The 17,333-nt window shown below is 40.7% G+C and overlaps 1 protein-coding gene across 2 annotated transcripts in view; it reads right to left on the bottom strand.

The window, feature by feature from the left end:
- gpc5c (glypican 5c) overlaps nt 1-17,333 on the bottom strand; it is a 94,073-nt gene that overhangs the window by 25,150 nt on the left and 51,590 nt on the right. For both annotated transcript variants that reach the window (XM_041056015.1, XM_041056014.1), the window contains one exon: nt 7,596-7,716. In XM_041056015.1, coding sequence (XP_040911949.1) covers nt 7,596-7,716 — 121 coding nt within the window. The remainder of the gene's footprint in view (nt 1-7,595; nt 7,717-17,333) is intronic.

Raw genomic sequence — 17,333 nt, forward strand, 5'->3', positions numbered from 1 at the left:
CAAGGGTTCTCTAAGCACAGTTGCAATTGCAAAATGCAGGTTGGAAATAGTTTATAGGAGGCGTATAGAAAAGGAGAATAGAAAAAATGGTTGGTGAGTACAGGCAGAAATATCCCTGCACAAATACTGAAAGGAAAATTTGGCATCTTTGTCTCCAAAGTCGTGGGTCAAAGTTTTTAAAGTGGCCACATGGTGGTGTTTTCTACAACAAAAACTAATCAGTTCTACCTCACAAAACCAGTGTGAAGTCTGAAGACAAAAATCACTTACACTTTTTGCTAAGTAAATTTCCCAAGAGGTCTGAATAATGGTAAGAACATTTTTTAAACAACAGCAGAGTCACACACCCCTGCCCGGCAAGTTAGCACAAGCTGATCCTGTTGCTAACTGTTAGTGACACTTTGTTGGCCATGACCTTGTGTAACCCTAATGAGTCAATCACAGCAACACACCGTAGCACTGGGCTGTCACACCCTGCTCCTGCCAGGCAGCGACTGAGGCAGATTGTGCGTGTGCAGTGGATATACATGTGAATGAACTTTGGTTTCTGTCAGCCAAATGATGGAGATGTTGTTGAAAAATGTATGACAGGTTGAGTGACATCAGCAGTTTTCAGAGAGCATGTTCCAACATCTACCTCGCTGATGAAAAGTCTTATGAGAAATGTGAGGGTCAACAGACACTGACGGCTGCTGCTGCGATTCCGTGGGAGCAGAAGCCTTTCAGACTTCAAACTGGGCTTCAGAAGCTCTTATAAGGCAGCAACACAAAAAGGTTTGAAGAGACCCCCTGATATGTTACCACTCCTGGTCACTCACCGTGAATGTCCATCATTATGATCATAATCAGCCCACATACTGCATTAATAAGTGAAGCTTCTACAGCACATCAACTTTAATATGGTTCATGTGTGACAGAATAAAAGAAATAAGAGAGTGTCCTACTTTTTCTTATCCATCCAGGATTGGACTGAGTAACAAAAACTTTGAAATGTACAAAAAGTAAATTCTATCTCATGAAAAGCAAAAGCTTAATTCCCAAGAAATTAAATAAATAAATTAATGCATTAATTAAAGTACCAAACTCACAATCACTTTCGTTTTGGCTGCAAAGTCCTTTTCAGAGAGAGAGAGAGAGAGATCCTGTCATCTGTGTGTCCCGAGGCAACAAGGTGTGAACAAAGGTAAAAGTAAAAAAAAAGCAATATGTTTGCTCATTAGCTGGCAATCTTGTCACTATGCAACCTGGCTCGTAATCAACAGAGCTAACTTCTAGACCATCAGCCTTCACACTGTACCCGTAACAAAGCTGGTCAATAACAAAGCTAAGCTACATATTGACAGCCTCCACACTGTATTTTCCACGGTGTGTAAATAATAGTAACGTTAGTGGAACATATTCACATGTTGGACAGCTGACTGCAAGACCCTTCCCTGTTGCATGTGACTCAGTCAGTATGAAGCTAGCTCCTATAGCCACAGTTCAGCACGCAACTGCTGTAAGGCTCAGATGTTGTCGGACATGGTAATCAGATTAGCCGTGTGCTGACTTGACATTGGTGGACAGCATAATTTGGTTTGGGCTGAGATGATGATGATTTTGTGATTGTTGCATGATAGGCTGTGTTTTCTCTACATTAGATCTCAGCTGCTTTGGGTGTCCTGCTTCCATTTACCTTCACTGCTATACTTAGAGCCCAGCAGAATCTATCGTGTACTGTTATTACTGGTTGTGGCTGCAGACACTGCTGTTGCCACTGCTCAGCAAAAATGATATAGTATCACTTTAAAATGAATGGTACATTATTTCAAAATTCAAAAATTCTGTCTTTGCATGCCAGTTTTGTTAATGATTATGTGTACATCTTCAATGAATATAATATGTAGACGTTTACTTGTTATAGATGGTACAGTTAGGGATTTACACTGTGCCAAATTTCTGCATAATGGAGATTAGGTTATTACAACATAAAAAGTCATTTTCAGTCAAAAAGTCATGTATATGATAGTTGCTTACTTGTGGAATTAAAAAAAATTAATTCTGAGAATAAACCACTTACATAGGTGCAACATTGGTATGAATGTGATATAAATCTTGTTTGAGATTTGAATTGATCTGCATCGAAAGAAATCAAAATGAATCTAGTTAGGACATTTTTGATCAAATCAGGAATTCAGTGCCAATATCAAGCCCTATAAAAAAACAAAAGAAAAAAAAAAAACGACAAGCAACAAAAGAAAGTCTCTCCTTTCATCAGTAACATTTGCAAAGTATGCGTTACAGAGAACATCTAGAACATGTTTTGACTTGGTTTTACAAATGGACACCATATCAGATTGAAAAAGGGGATTTTCATAACTGTGTGCCAGAAACACAAACAGGTCTCACATTTTCTCCACATGACAAGAATTGCTGTCTCCGTGGAGCTGAAGCCCCTGAGGAAACTAAATATGACCCAATGTGGAAAAACTGTCACAGTTCACTGGATTTTTATGAGCTTTTCAACTAATTGTGATGATAAAAAATGTTATGCTTAAGGTAGAGTTTGGGTTCATGAAGTCTGGTTGCCAAACTAACAGAGAGCCCTGAGCAATGAGACTTGTTGCTGTATCGTTGCCACAGCAGCAGCAGCAAAGAGCAGCAGAGCTCCTGTGAAGGCCAGCTCCATCATCATCTTCAAGTGGAAAGAATCTGTCCCCTCCCTGTGACAGGCTGCCAGCTCAGCCTGAGCTCTTTCTTCATCCCTGGACTCCACTAACTCTTTAAAGCCCAAACCCTTTCTGACTGCTGCAGGCATTACTAAAACATAAGAGAGACATATACTGTGAAGGTGGATTGAAGTCATGAAACCAACTGTGGGTTACTCATTTGACTAAATCTATATGCTCTTTAAGAGCATATAGAGCTCTTTAAGAGTAATAATATTAGTATATATATAGTTTATTTCTACAGTCTTACAAACTGTCCACACAAACAAGAGCACACATTAACTCTGAGTCCTTGAAGTAGATGATAGATTCAAGGATCTACAGGATCCACAGAGGGGGTGTGTTGAGTGTGTGTTAAACATAAGTCAGGTTTTCTCTGATGTGGAAACCTGGCTGGGCCACAGGCCAAACCAGACAGCAAAGCAGTAGTCAATCTCATCAATCACACATACAACTGGCCTCTCTGTTCTTGGTTTTTATGCTGGAGTCTTTACAACTCTCCATCCACCACAGCTTTCAACATTTCTAATGGCGATGTCTGTGCTTGTGTGTGTCTGAGAGAAGAAGTAAAGATAGAAATAAATCGTGAGAAGGAGCATCTGGGAGTTTTTGCCCCTGCGCTACATGCTGCCACTGGCTTTGCATTTACTAAAGTGCAAATTGACAAACCGACAAATGATCTGGCCGTAACACTCACATGGAAACAGATAGACCATTGTAAAAAGATCCCCACCCAAAAACAGCTGGACGGATGGCCGGGAGTCAAAAATCCACTTTGAAACATTTATTGTCCACATTCACAATATTTACAGGCAGAGAGAAGGAGAGCGAGAAAGAGGATAGTCAGAGGAGTTACACGGCCCTGTTCACATAATGGACCATTTTATAGGAGGTCAAGAGATTAGGTTTGTCCTGCATGTGTCTGTGTGTTATTTCCAGCTTTTACAAACTTGATTCAAATGGAGATATTTGGCTACGAATTTATGTGATTCCTCTTACCCATTTCACCCTGTCTCAGGTTGTGTGTGTGAATCAGACATACGCTCTGTTTGTATGTGCAAGCTTGTGCGCATACAAATACACACACACACGCTCATTTTGAATGCGGCTCTGAGTACTTTAGGAGGAGAACGTTATGGGTAGATGAGGGGTCAGAGTCTGTGATACATCAGCAGCAGTTTCCCAATCCTCTTAGTGCCACAGTGCTCTGGGTCTAACTACTCTCCAGTAGGTAAAAATATACACGTCTCAACCTCACTAATCCCGGAAATGGAGGTTATTCAAATCTGGAAAAGCTCATATTAGGGATTCATTGAAATACCTGCAATACCTTTTAAGTCAAAAAAGAGAACATACATGAATTTTAAAATTAGTGCCACCGTGCTCAGTTCATTGTGTGTATTTTTAGCTACTATTTTTTTTTCTGTCACTGAAAATAACAAGCCAAACTAGCTCCGAGGAGAAAAGAAGACAAACATGCAGAGATGCCTAATTGTATTTCTAACACTGACACAAAATCTTAACCCCAAAGAGTCCTTTGAAGAAGTGAAGACTGATGATTGAAATGATTTAACTTCTCAAAAATGTCCTGACTTTGAATGTCTGAAACTCAAAGGTGTTTTTGCAGAGACCAGAAACAAAATTAATAATTGTACAGACATTAGTTTTATTATACTGTATCTATATCTGTCAAGGTCAGTTTTTTTTTATATACTCAGTGTAGGGCTGCCAGACTTTGAAATGTTCCTGCTGTTTATCAACAACAGATAAGATGTTTAAAGGAGTATATTTATTTAAATATGTAATCAGTAATATTTCACTGGCCCTGCTTGACAAAATAACCATAACATATCAGCAGGTGTTGCTGATCAATGCCAAGCACTAGGCTGTTGCCTCAGTGGCTGCGGAGATTTTAAGTTACCTACTCACTGTTCTCATGTCTCCACACAGTATCTGCACAGTGTTTGCTAATCATTATTGCTTTATCAGTCCAGTTGGACTTGTAGTGTGCTGCTTCCAGCCTCTGGCCTTGAAACCAACATGAAGTCACCACCTGCATCACAGACTCCACACAGAATCTGAGTGAAGACAGCCATCTCATTTCAGGTTATATTAGTGCTGAGCTTTATAGAGCTCAAGTCCACAAACACTGGGCTTTGTGAAAGCCCAACTATGTAGTCTGTTCAAGTGAATCAAAACTGTATGGATTAGCAAATCAGTAAACTACTCCCTCTGGACTGAACTGAAATTAACTTTACAGCCTAAAAGGAACCAAGGGTGTCCAGTAAAGTCTGTGATTTGGGACGGGATCCATATGGGCTTGCCAAGATCAATCTGCAAATAAACTTATTTTGTGAACTTGCCCACCTGGAAGATTCTTATATAATGGCCCTGTCTGCAAGCATCTGTCGAGTACTCTGTAGGAAGGATAAAGAGAGCCGGGGACAAGTGTTGACCTTGTTTTCTCAAAAACTAGAAAACAACAAATATGTGACATCATTATGCTGATCTTTGGCTTGAAGCTTGTATTAAGACTTTTTTTTATTTTTATTTTAATAAGGATGTGATTTTATATCTAACTACAGGAAGGGCAAACGAGAGAAAAAATATTTTGATTTTCACAATTCGTGAGTTAAAAACTACCTAGGTAGTAAATGAGAAGCTCAAGTTAAATTTACCAAGAAACCTTATGTATGATTTCAAAATGATTTCAACAAGATGTGTCAAACAGCACCTCCACATTTCCTCTCACACATCTCTCGCAGCTGAGGTGTCGGAAATTCAACAGTGAGGTGGGAGGAAATTTGGGGATGCTATGGGCTGCTGTAAGAACATTAAGGAGTGTGCCTTCAAGACTGTCCAAGGCCTTTTGAGCGTGAAATGGTATTAGCCTATTATGGCTGTTGGCAGAGGATCTAATTCTCAAGAAAACCACTTTGATCTATATGAATCAGTTTGGATAATACCCAGGGTTAGTAGGAGTCACAGGAAAGTGTCAAAAGTTTAAATGTTTGAATTCAGAAATGAGCTAGATTTTAAGCAAACCTTTGGCTATGTCTTATGTTTAACGACTTTTATTTTGGCATTTGTGCCTTTATTTTTTTTATTTTGATAGATACAGTGTAGAGAAACAGGAGAGGGGGGATGACAAGCAGCAAAGGGCCCAGGTTGGATTCACACCTGGGCCCCTGCAGTCAGGACTCAGCCTTGACATATGGCACCTATGCTACCTGGTGAGCTACCGGGGCGCCCTTGAGGTTTAACAGTTTAATGTTTATTTTCAGCTGCTCTGTAAAACTTTCTGTGTCCATGTAGCTGGGAGCACATGTACTGAAAAGTATTCCACACTCATGGATGTTTAACTATTCTGGATATACCTCAAAAAACCTGCCACATTAGGCAGTTTAACACTCTGTGATTCTTTGCTCTTATCTGGCACAGCCACAAAGCTCAGCTGCACTCTGCCACCTGGTCTAGATTGAAGGTAGGCGTTTCAACCCTGTAAATGTCAACAGGACACCCGCTCAACTCTGCATAGTTACCATGACAACAGGGTACTTGACAGCCACCATTGGATGTTGTGGTCTGGCAGAGATGATCTTGAGCTGTCAGTGGCAGACAGGTGGACAGGCTGGCTGAGAGATATATGTGAGATACAAGAGACACGTGAATGGCGCAGGCAAAAAAAATGTTTGGAGAGAGAGAGAGGGAGAAGAAAGGAGGAGATGAAGGTAAGAGGATGTTTGCGGATAAGGATAAAGAATTGTCGTGATATAGAGTGGAATAAAAGTAGAAACAAAAATGCATTAACAGAGAGAAAGATGAAGACAAACAGGAATAAGGGTAGACAGGAGAAAGTCTTTCAGATGTATTATAGAGGAAAGCATCAGAAATCAAATAGGTACTGAAAGGTTAAAAACTGGAGAAAGAAAGAGGGATTTAGAGATAGAAAGTGAGAGATGGCTGGTGCGCTATCCGTGGGCATAATTTTCAGGGCAACAAAAGGGCAGGCAGGCAGAGGGGAACCGAATCCTGCTCCGTTTGTCTCCTCAAATGGCCTCTAGGGACTGTGTGAAATGGCCCTTTTCTTCTTGGTCCTTTTCAGCCCTAAACCCCATCTACATGACAAACAGTGTCACTTTGAAGCTGCTTGTGTCATCTCGGCCTATCTGTCACTCATTCCTGACCTTTTGCTCCTGCCTCTCATCTTTCTTTTTTTTTTCTTTCCACAGTAATTCACTTTTTTTTGTCACTGTCTCCCTTTCACCTTCTATCCTTTTCATTTATCTTTGATATCTGCCTCTGCGCTCAAAACAAGTCTTTGGATCTGAAGAGAAACGGCAAGGACATTTCAGCAGTTCTTCTGACTATGGGTTATATTGTTTCAGGAGAACTAATTAGACAAAAGCCCCATCAATTAAGACTTTCATGTTGTTGTTACATAACGTTTCATTTCACCTGTTTCAGTGCAATGATATTTTAATACTGGAAACGATTGTTCTTTTGCAACTATAGACAAGAAACATCAAACATCATTTAACCCTGAAATCCGTATTCACTCTTGAGTTTTTCATTGTTTTTCATTGTTTATTGTTTTCTGTTTCAAACAAGGCAACAGTCAACAATCAGTCAGCTACACAATGAAGCCAGTCACCTTGTTTTGACATGTTTAGTAATTGTTGTGACCCCCTTGCCACTCAGTGGTATATCAGATATTGTGTGTGACATATGGAATAAAAAACAAATGATTCAATGGTACCCTCGGGCCACCGTATTTTAAAATCTACTGAAACATAAATACATATGCATTTGCAATATTTATGTGTTCAAATGTGTGTACAGTTAGACTTTATTAATGGTGATCACGCTGAGCAAAGGTCATCCTACCTGGTTGAAGCGCTCCAACCTCTCCTTGACCTCAGCCAGTGAAGGGTCTGCACTGCGAACTTTGACCTCTGGGTTTTGCCTCTGGGCGTACAGACCATTTCCTACAACTCTGCCTGTATAGCTGCGAGAAAAAGAAAGGGAGTGTTAGATACCTGGTAGGTAGGTATGTATGTATATATGTATGAACGAATGAATGAATGAATAAATAAATAACTGCCACAATGGAAAGTACTGGACTTCACTGTGTTATCTTTGACAAATAAACTAAGAAGTAATTTTATCTTTCCTGTCAAATAAACTAAACTAGAACCAAACAGAACAATACATCATGTAGTCCACCAATGTCTTTATTTAGAAGTCTGCCAACTGTACCACAGCACTTCTTCAACACAAACTAAAAACCATTAGGGCCTCATTTGTCAAAGACAAAACACAGAACATGTTGCACGGAAACCATTAAAAACTCCATTATGCAATATGTTTTGCATCAACATTGAATCAAATGTGGTCAAATCATTTGATGCTGCTATTATGTTCTTCTGTAACTGAAAATATTTTAAATATAAATATGACTGAGCACAGCCTTGTAAAAATGAAACTGAGCCACATGGTGAGCTGGACCCTTTAATCCCTGGCATGCTCCTTGGGGCTGGCGGGGATTATAGCTGTTGATTTTGTCAGAGCTGTTCGCTGATGTCAGGGATGTTAACATTTCGAGCAGCATGACTGATTTAGAAGGGAAATGTTGTGATTGTGTAAAATTAAGACATAGAAGTTTTTGTTTTGGCTGAAATATTGAAACACAGCACAACCCATCTACAGCTATCAGCACAGCCCATCTACATCTCCAGAAGGAATTTATTTACAATCTTATAGTTTTAATGGCAAAAATGTGTGAACCATGAACTCGACTGGACACATATACACAAGCTCAGACACATTGACACAGAGACAGAGACACACACACACACACACACTTTATCATCTTGTTATTTATTTAGCATTCAGAAATGTGCCGCCATACGCATCATTTCCTCATATTATTCGCTCTGTTAAAAGTCACTGTAAAAGTACTACCATTTATTAACTGCCGGTAATAAAAGTGGCAAGTGGGCAACTGGACGAATCTAATTCATTAAATACTAATGACTAAGTGACCAGCAAATTTGTTTACAACCTACAAGCAAGTTCACTAATTAGAGCAACCAGTACAATTACGATGAAAGCCCATAACCTGTGGAATAGGAAAAAAAAAATTGACGCTGCCTCACTGAGTCATTCACATGAGTAGCTGTGCTTTCAGATCCATTAATATTAGAGAGTGACTATAAATGTTGAAACTCATTTACTCTCTCATGACTCTAATGACTGTATTTGTAACCTTATTCTGCTGACCAAAATAAGATTGTCCTGCTTTACGACCCATAGTTGCATTTTATTTTTAGGCGACCTCTAGTGGCTGTAGTAATTATGAACGAAGGAAAGTAGGAACTTTAGTCATCTAGTATGGCAAAGACCGTGTTAGAAGGAGGTTTAGGTTATAATGAAGGCACTCTAACCTTAAGGAAATACTTATTTGAATGGTCTTCCAGAACTTAACCAAACTGTGATGATTCCACAACCCTAACTGCATGTTTATTGTAGTTACCATGACAACAAAGGTCTGGTACACCTGCCATTGGTCTGCTCATATGGATCATATCCAGGGGGTAGGTTGGAGGACTTGTTGGCTGATCAATACTTAACTACATAGGTAACTACACAGGTGAAGGTTAGATACGTAGATTTACTGTTAACGGAGAACACTGCCTTACATACATATTTTTTTTCCACAACCTTTATACTGTTATCCAAATTAATTTGAGAATTATGAGAGGTTGGTTATCCTCCATGCATGGGAGACTGAACAGTACTAGAGAGGAATGACATCTATGAGCACAAAAACCACTGATGCTTCCAGAAGCAGTGTAAGGCTGATAAAGTAATTATGGATGGTGTAAGTGAGCGTGTTTATATGGATGTGGTGCTGGATGGGTGTGTGAATTTGTGTGTGGTTGTGCATGCACACATTTGTATGTATTCATGTGGACATTTGTGTGTATGTGTGTGTGTGTGTGTGTGGGGGGGGGGGGGATCATAAAAGTGCTGAACTTGAGAATCTCGGCGATCTAAGCAATGTCTTGATAAGGTCTGTGCTCCTTCGGCTTGCTGAAACAGCGCTTTACAGATCAGTTCCATAAAAATGCAAAAATTTCTCACTTAACCCTCTGTCGCTGCACATTACTTTACATCTTCTTTTTGTTTATTTCCTCTTCCTCCTTCAAATGCTCGTTTCATTTTACTGTATTTGTGAAGTGGAGCCCCGGGCCCCTCCCCCAGACACACACACACACACAAAACCACTGTCTGCTTTGACAACAGCTGAACTCTTAATTGCCCGACGGCTCTGAAGCTTCTCTTGTCAAGATGGAAACAATCGATCGCTTTTGGACTTTCAACTTCCCCCTTCTGACATAAATGATTAATTGAAGAATCAAACGGCTCCCTAAGCAGTGGTTGAAAGTGGGGGCCTGTGTGTTAGGGATCGTATGCGTGTCTGTCTCCAGGCTTGGCTTGGGATAACAGTATTTGCCGCGGAAATGAGCTCATCAGATGGGATGCTAATGAAAGGGAAGTGTCAGGGTGAGTTTGGCAGCGTGTAAGGCCTGGAACGTTTCACTGCAGGGTATGTTTGATATTACGTAGGGAATGTGACAACTGACACAGCAGGACATCCCAGAGGTGATTACCTGAAAGACAGACAATTAATGCCGCAAATTTCTGGGCAGATCTGGAGCAGACATCAGATGTTATGATAAGTTTCCTGCCAATGGCAATGTACTGTTTCAAAACAGCTCTCGCTATAGTCCTACGTCCCAATGAATTAAAGTGTGACTGTGAACATAGAACAGAAGACTGTACAAGAAAAATAAACAGCTACAGCGCCCAAATGATATCTCTCTCTTTTAAGGCTAATAAATGAACAAATGCTTTCTGCAACCGTCTGTCCTCTCCTCGAGCGGTCCCAAAAGTTCACCCTCAACAAACGTTCAAAATGAATACCTATACATGTATTGCTTCTGACTCATGGCTTCTCTGACTATTTTCTACTGAACTGACTCATTCCCCTGTGAATGCCCAATTGATGCACTCCCCTAAAGGCAGCTTTGTCTGTTCTGTCTTTCCATCTGCCTGGAGCACAGGCTAGCAGTGACCTCCACTCCCTGATGCTGACCCCAAACTGAACTGTCTTGATCTTTTGAAGTCCTGCAGGAATGCTTGTGGGCTGTAAGTCAGAAAGCAGAAGTTAAGTATTCATCCTTCAAGGTGCACAGGGAGACAACAGCGGGAATATCTGCATCTTGAGTGCACTCTTAAACATTCTGCCTGAACATTTCGCCGTATATATGCTGTAAGTAAAGCTGCGCTATAGCATTGATAACGGCATTTCAAGGATGTGTAAACATTTGATGAGGGGTTTAATGAAGGTTAGCTTTTGCCACAGTGAGGGGGCCTCTAGTAGACCGGCCGCAAGTAAACTCGATTCTGCTTGTTTTTCATCTGTGCTCCGTTCCTGACTGATCTCCGAGGTCTGGCTGAAAGGTTTAATGAGCCCACAACACCCACCAGGGATTCAATTAACTAGACATGTTTTGTGTACATATGTGCGTGTTTCTCTTTATCCAGAGGTAGGGGTCATCTTTGCATTCCCCTATAAATCTCATCAGGGTTCTCTTATGGCTGGTCACACTACACCGTACAACAACCAACTAGAAACTAGTCAGATTCCCTCTTATTGTGCTAAGCCTTCTGAGGGGAGCTTATTTTAAACCTCCAGCAATTATGGTAATGTATATTAGAGTACATTACCATAATTGCTGGAGACTTATGAGATGACCCACGGACACTGTAAAATAAACATACAGCAGATGCAGTAGTTTTGTTGGTAATATGTCCAGTTGCTTAACTGTATTGGTACTGCAAACTCTTTGCAGAGATCTTTGCCAGGATCCCAATGGTTAAGAAGATTCTCCACCAGTACATGCCAGTGAGAGGAATGGTTGTGCATCTCTGAGATGACTAAAGGCAGTTTTGTTGATATTTTTTGATGTGCTTCCAAATTCACTGCAGGATCATAGGACAGAGCACCAAGGCTACATGGTGTGCTTGGGGCTTGACATTTTGTGCCAGGAATCTTAAGTTAGTACACAGTTTATCTGGATCTTTGCTTTTGTAATTAGAATCAATAAATCAGAAATCTTGTACTAGCTCAAAAATCTGGACATTCTGTGAAATCCTGGCGAATGAGCAGAATCAAGATTTCAATAAGATAATATTATTGAATGATATGGAAATATACTATACAACTGAGTATCATTTCTGAATCTATTAAAACGAGTCTTGCGGACAAATATTATTTCCCACTGGCAGCATGTAAATACTGAACTACACAGAGGCTTAGACCTCACATGCTGCACTGACAATATGAGACAAGAGAGAGAAGATTCAGTAGCCTGACAAGTAAGCTGTAAACCAATGTAAAATTGTTCTTGAGAAGCAAATACATTTCTTTAGTCCAGTACGAGGTATAAAGAGACAACAGCATCAAAGAGAAGTACTGAAAATTGTCTTCCACCAAAAGTCAAGACTCAGTTTGAGGCAAAGTGATTAAAAAGGACATTTACACAACAAGAAATGGCTTTGCATTGTAACTACTAACTTCTACTGACTGAAAATATAAGCCAGAACGAATTATTTGTCATCATGCTTCCTTCAAATGTGTGTTTCCCTTTTAAAGATACAATCTTCAGAAAATATACTGCATTACTGACTGATATATATCTCTTTGATTAATTGAGCTAAAGCCTCCTCTTCTATTCTGAATATTAAAAGTGTAAACACTTCTGTTTTCATCTTTGGCAGTCACCTTTCCACATGTGAACTGATTTGGATGAATGATTCCTCTGAAACAAACATCAGCCTGAATCAGAGCAAACCGAGGAGGGCAAAAGTGTCAGTGATTAATGACTGGAGAAGAGGTGAGGTTGTTTTCATATGTTTGAGTGTGCTTATTTTTGTGGCTGTGGGTGGCACTATTTCAGCTGAGGAGGGCATTGGATTAGAGCTGGTGGTACTGCTGTCAGGGTAAACAACAAATTGTTGGTTCATCATGATTAATAAAGCCTTTCCACACCCTCCCACCCGTTGTGGGTATACAAGATTGAACATGTGCCGAGTTACTCACAGTGAAGGCCTGTGAATACTACACAGTGGGTCAGGCCAGCTGTCATTTCTGAAAATGTCATCCTCGAGGCTGCTTGGAGTTTTTGGTGACACTCGGTTACATTTTTTGTGATTTTTAATTACTTCCGTGGGGTCTTTGCTGCCTTCTCAAAGATAACTTCACATTCAAGTAACGTCAACAATACACATTTTATTTCTGGTTCACCAAGGTGGCAATAACCTCACACTACAGGTACGTACAGTAGTTAAGGACTCTTCATTGTCAGGGATATACAGAGAAGACAACTAAAGGAGTTAAAATTTTTGCTCTGCAGCTTTTTCATCACACTCACACACACATACACATACACACACGCACACATGCGCACACGCACGCACACACACACAGATTCCATCAATAATTGAATACTATTGCGTGTGGCAAACACTGTAAAATGTGAACTTGCTGCCAAAGTCAAGGAGAAAGCAGCTGTCATTTTAAAAGTTTTAAAACAGATCCCTCTTTAAGTTTAGTCTGCTTAATTTAAGACAATAGATGGAGTTGACCAGTCAAAAAAAAAGTGGAAATATAAACAAATATACATGAATTTTAGTACCAAAACAAGAGACTGACAAAGGGAAGACTGAAAATTACAGGTTCAGCAATATAGATCTAATCTAATCTGCAAAGACACACTAATAGCTTTTTAAGCCAATACTAATGTACTTTAGTATATTCCTGTAAAGAAACCAATATTTGCATTTCATTTTCAGACATGCTTTTCTTAAGATAAGCCACTTCTGCTTGTTGCTAATTTGACTGTTGAGTGACATAAGTCTACATAAGATGAAAACACACATTGTATATACTGCTCACCATAACACTAAGCCCATAACATCATAAAATGCAGCATTACAGCTTTCTCTTCCTGCCCCCTGGAACAGGAGGACCTGAAGTCACAAGTGAGGCCAGTAGTGAGAGCAAGGGAGGGGTTGCGTAGATGTTTGTAGCCAGCTAACTTTACGAGCAGGGCTTGGACATGTTGAAATACTCTGAACAGGAGGGTTTGTTCTGAAAGGCCAGACTGTTCTCACACACACTGAGCTTAGCAGCCATTCACTGTACTAACACTGAGCACATGAACAGGCAACTGGTCAAAAGCCACTTTGCAAACATTTAATCAACATGACATATGTACACATGCTGTCCGTTGGACAGTAAACATGAATGTGTGCAAACACATACAACTGTTTCGCAAGGCTGTACCCTGTAATGCACTGTGAACACACACACGCACGCACGCACGCACGCACGCACACGCACGCACAGCACACACACACACAGCACACTCAGACCTACCACAAACCCTCAGACCCAAAGGCTCGTTCCCAAAGAGAAAAACTGTGAAAATAAATATTTCAAACATCAAGTAATATACAAAATTAAGAACTAGCAAAATCTTTGGCAGCTATTATAGAAGATGTCCAGACTCCTGGCAGTATGTACTGTGGCTTGCTGTGCTTCAAAGACAACTTTATTAGAGTAAGGATACTCAGATCATAAAATGCGCAAGGAGAAATAGCAAGCAAATCAGGAGAGGTCATCTGCAGGGCAGGCAAGCTCAAACAGTGTTCTTTCTGTGCTCCATTCTTCTCATTCACCCCCAACCCCACTTGTTATTTTTGTGTTTTTTAGACAATCGCTCCAGTCCATCAAGAGTCTTCAGTTCATCTTTCTTCCTCCTCTTAATTTCTCTGCCCACTACAACAAACTCCATTAAACCCCGCTTCCTCTCTCTCTGTTCTTTTTGCTTTCCTTTGTAACCCAGCTGGTGACCACATGAACATAATGAGTGCTACCAGTAGCTACAGTCACTTGGAAGTCTCAGCTGTACCTGGGGCGTGCAGTCTTGGCTTAATTTTACTCTCATTCTACTCCCAACAGCTCTGTGTTTTTCCCCTCTTTATCTGCCTCCTCCTATCTTTTGACCTCACCTATTCCTGGTTCCAGCTGGCAGCTTGGGGATTTGGAAATTTAACAGTTCTTCAGCCGGTCTTGTCCGAGTGACCTAATGGATGTTCAGAAACACTGTGACATTGTGGATAACGAGGCTGACTTATGGAAAAGTTATCACAAGTTTAAGCACTAGAATAACTCAAAATAGGCTTGTTAAATTTACTGTAACTGTTCTATCTCATTAGAGATTTGATTTTTGGTTTCCATTGCTCAAAGTAGAGATTTTGACTGCAGTTTTGAGCCATCAGATTTCAAACTGTTTGTCCAAATTTTGTGAAGCTCCCAGTTAATCTCTTTAAGAGCTGAGTCAAGGGTGCCGTGAGATTTTGTAGACCTGGCCGGTAGCCCAGTGGGCCCTCTGTCATGCTTCTTTGCAGTCTGGCAAGCTTCTGTATTCAGTGATGACTCAGAGATGTAGGCAGAGTCAGGCAGGGTCAGAGGCATTAAGAGCAGCATAGGAACAGCAGTCACGTTAGCAACTCCAAACAAGATCAACAACACTGTCAGCTGCCGAACCTAGCAATTTAATTTCTGTTGTTCTGAAATTAGCTGGAAACTGTTTTGATGATTTCATACTGACTAACTGCTCCTTGTGCTTGGGAAGTGTCCACATGACTAATCATGAGATGTTGTGGAACTCTTTAAACTTGTTTTGCCTACATAATCATCCATCGTTAGTTCATCAAACCGTGTTCTTCTCTATTTGGGAATGTCTCCAGTGAAAATGAATTCTCTGCCGTTCACATGATCCTACAGTACTGACAGACTACAGACTAATGACCTATTAAAACTATGCGGTGTCAACAGGTCACATATGTTTACCTGTCGGAATCAGCTATATTTCCCTCTAATCTTTTTTTTTTTTTTTTTAGAGGTTACATTTAGAATAATTAACAAAAAAGCAAGGACTTCTATTTTGTTGCAGTTGTTTTCTAATCTCTTATCCTGTTAATCATCTTGTTACCTCCCTGGGGGTTCCTGCCCCCTAGGTTGGGAGTCACTGGCAGCGAGTGATCGCAGTAAGTGCAGGAGACATGTCCTTCTACTATTAATGATGGTTGTGCCACGCTCAAATACAAACAGTCCACAGGCTGTTTCTAACTCCTGTTACACTAACTGCAGGGTTCATTTTCAGCCAAGATGAAACATTTTTGTCCAAGACGTTTACGCTAATGAATCTTTTCTGTTTTTGTCCTGGACTTCACCTGAGGCACGACACCTGTGCTAAGCCGGCGGTATATCTGTCTTTGAGGCACGGAGGACCAGTGAAATATGGCTGTTTATGGCTGTGTGGCTAGGTTGGAATTACACACCACTATGTTGGTCTCAACTGCTTTGCCACTTCTTAAGAGGTCCCCGGGTGATTTTACCAAGACCAGGCTGGTTTATTGAGTGGTTGCACTGTAACAGCTATATGGTTGAAGGTCCAATGGCTCATATTACTCATGGCTATTACGCATTGAAAGCCTGTCCTCTACAGTGCAATAAAAGGTGTTACTGCTCTTATGAATGGCTCCCTTCATACTGTATGTTTGTTTTATATATCCTTTTCTAATGTTAGCAAATACATGTACATGGCTTTTACTGGGTCAGGTCACGTATCCAATCAATATTTCTCCTCCATCCTGTTTTCAATTCGCCCATCACCACCAACACTTATCCCTTTCACTGAGTTCTCCTGAGGGAAATTTAGCTTTCATAAACAATCATTAAATTCAGATTTCCTTTCATTTGTGCCCATTTTTACTCCTTTTTTACTGTGAGCTGGGGTCTGTGTAGTGAAGCAGAGCAGCCTGTCTGAATGTTTGCCTGTCTCCTGTGTAATCAGAGTGGTAGTAGGGTAGCTGTTGACTTGGTGTTTCTTATCAGATTGTTGGGTGGATGGAGATGAAAGCTGACCCCAGTCCCCTCTGGGCCAGTAGACCATGGTCTTGTGGAGATGTGGCCCACTGCTAATAGCAGGCTGGAACTCTCTTGAGAATTGGGATTTCCAAGACGCTCAGTTCCTCCAAATTAATAACAAAACAAAACAACAACAACAAGAACAACAAAAAACTACTGTTGAACTTCCAGAGGAAAATAGCCGTCTCATTTGGCGGGTTTCAGCAGATTTGTTTTTGCGTGTGGACTGCTGACCAAGGTTACAGTTACACTTCCTGGATACAGAAAGTCTTAAAGTTTAGATTTAGAATGTGGCTCTAGTTCCTGTTTGTCATAGGAAACAAGCCCAGCTGTAGGCTACTTCAACAAGTACTCTGTCTTCTGGGTTTAGCCCAAGTCTGGTCCTGCCTTGGTATGCTCTCTAGGCCACTGTGACCTGAGCCAACCCTGAGGATAGTTGGAGAGCTGGAACAGGTACTGAGCATGAGGGAGGGCAGTGAGTTTAAAGACAGAAAAACAGAGGTGGGAAAATGATCTATGACTGGGCACAATGGTCCATTTTGCATGCGCATACATTT

Source organism: Toxotes jaculatrix, chromosome 14 (genome assembly GCF_017976425.1).
Source record: "Toxotes jaculatrix isolate fToxJac2 chromosome 14, fToxJac2.pri, whole genome shotgun sequence".
Classification (NCBI taxonomy): domain Eukaryota; kingdom Metazoa; phylum Chordata; class Actinopteri; family Toxotidae; genus Toxotes; species Toxotes jaculatrix.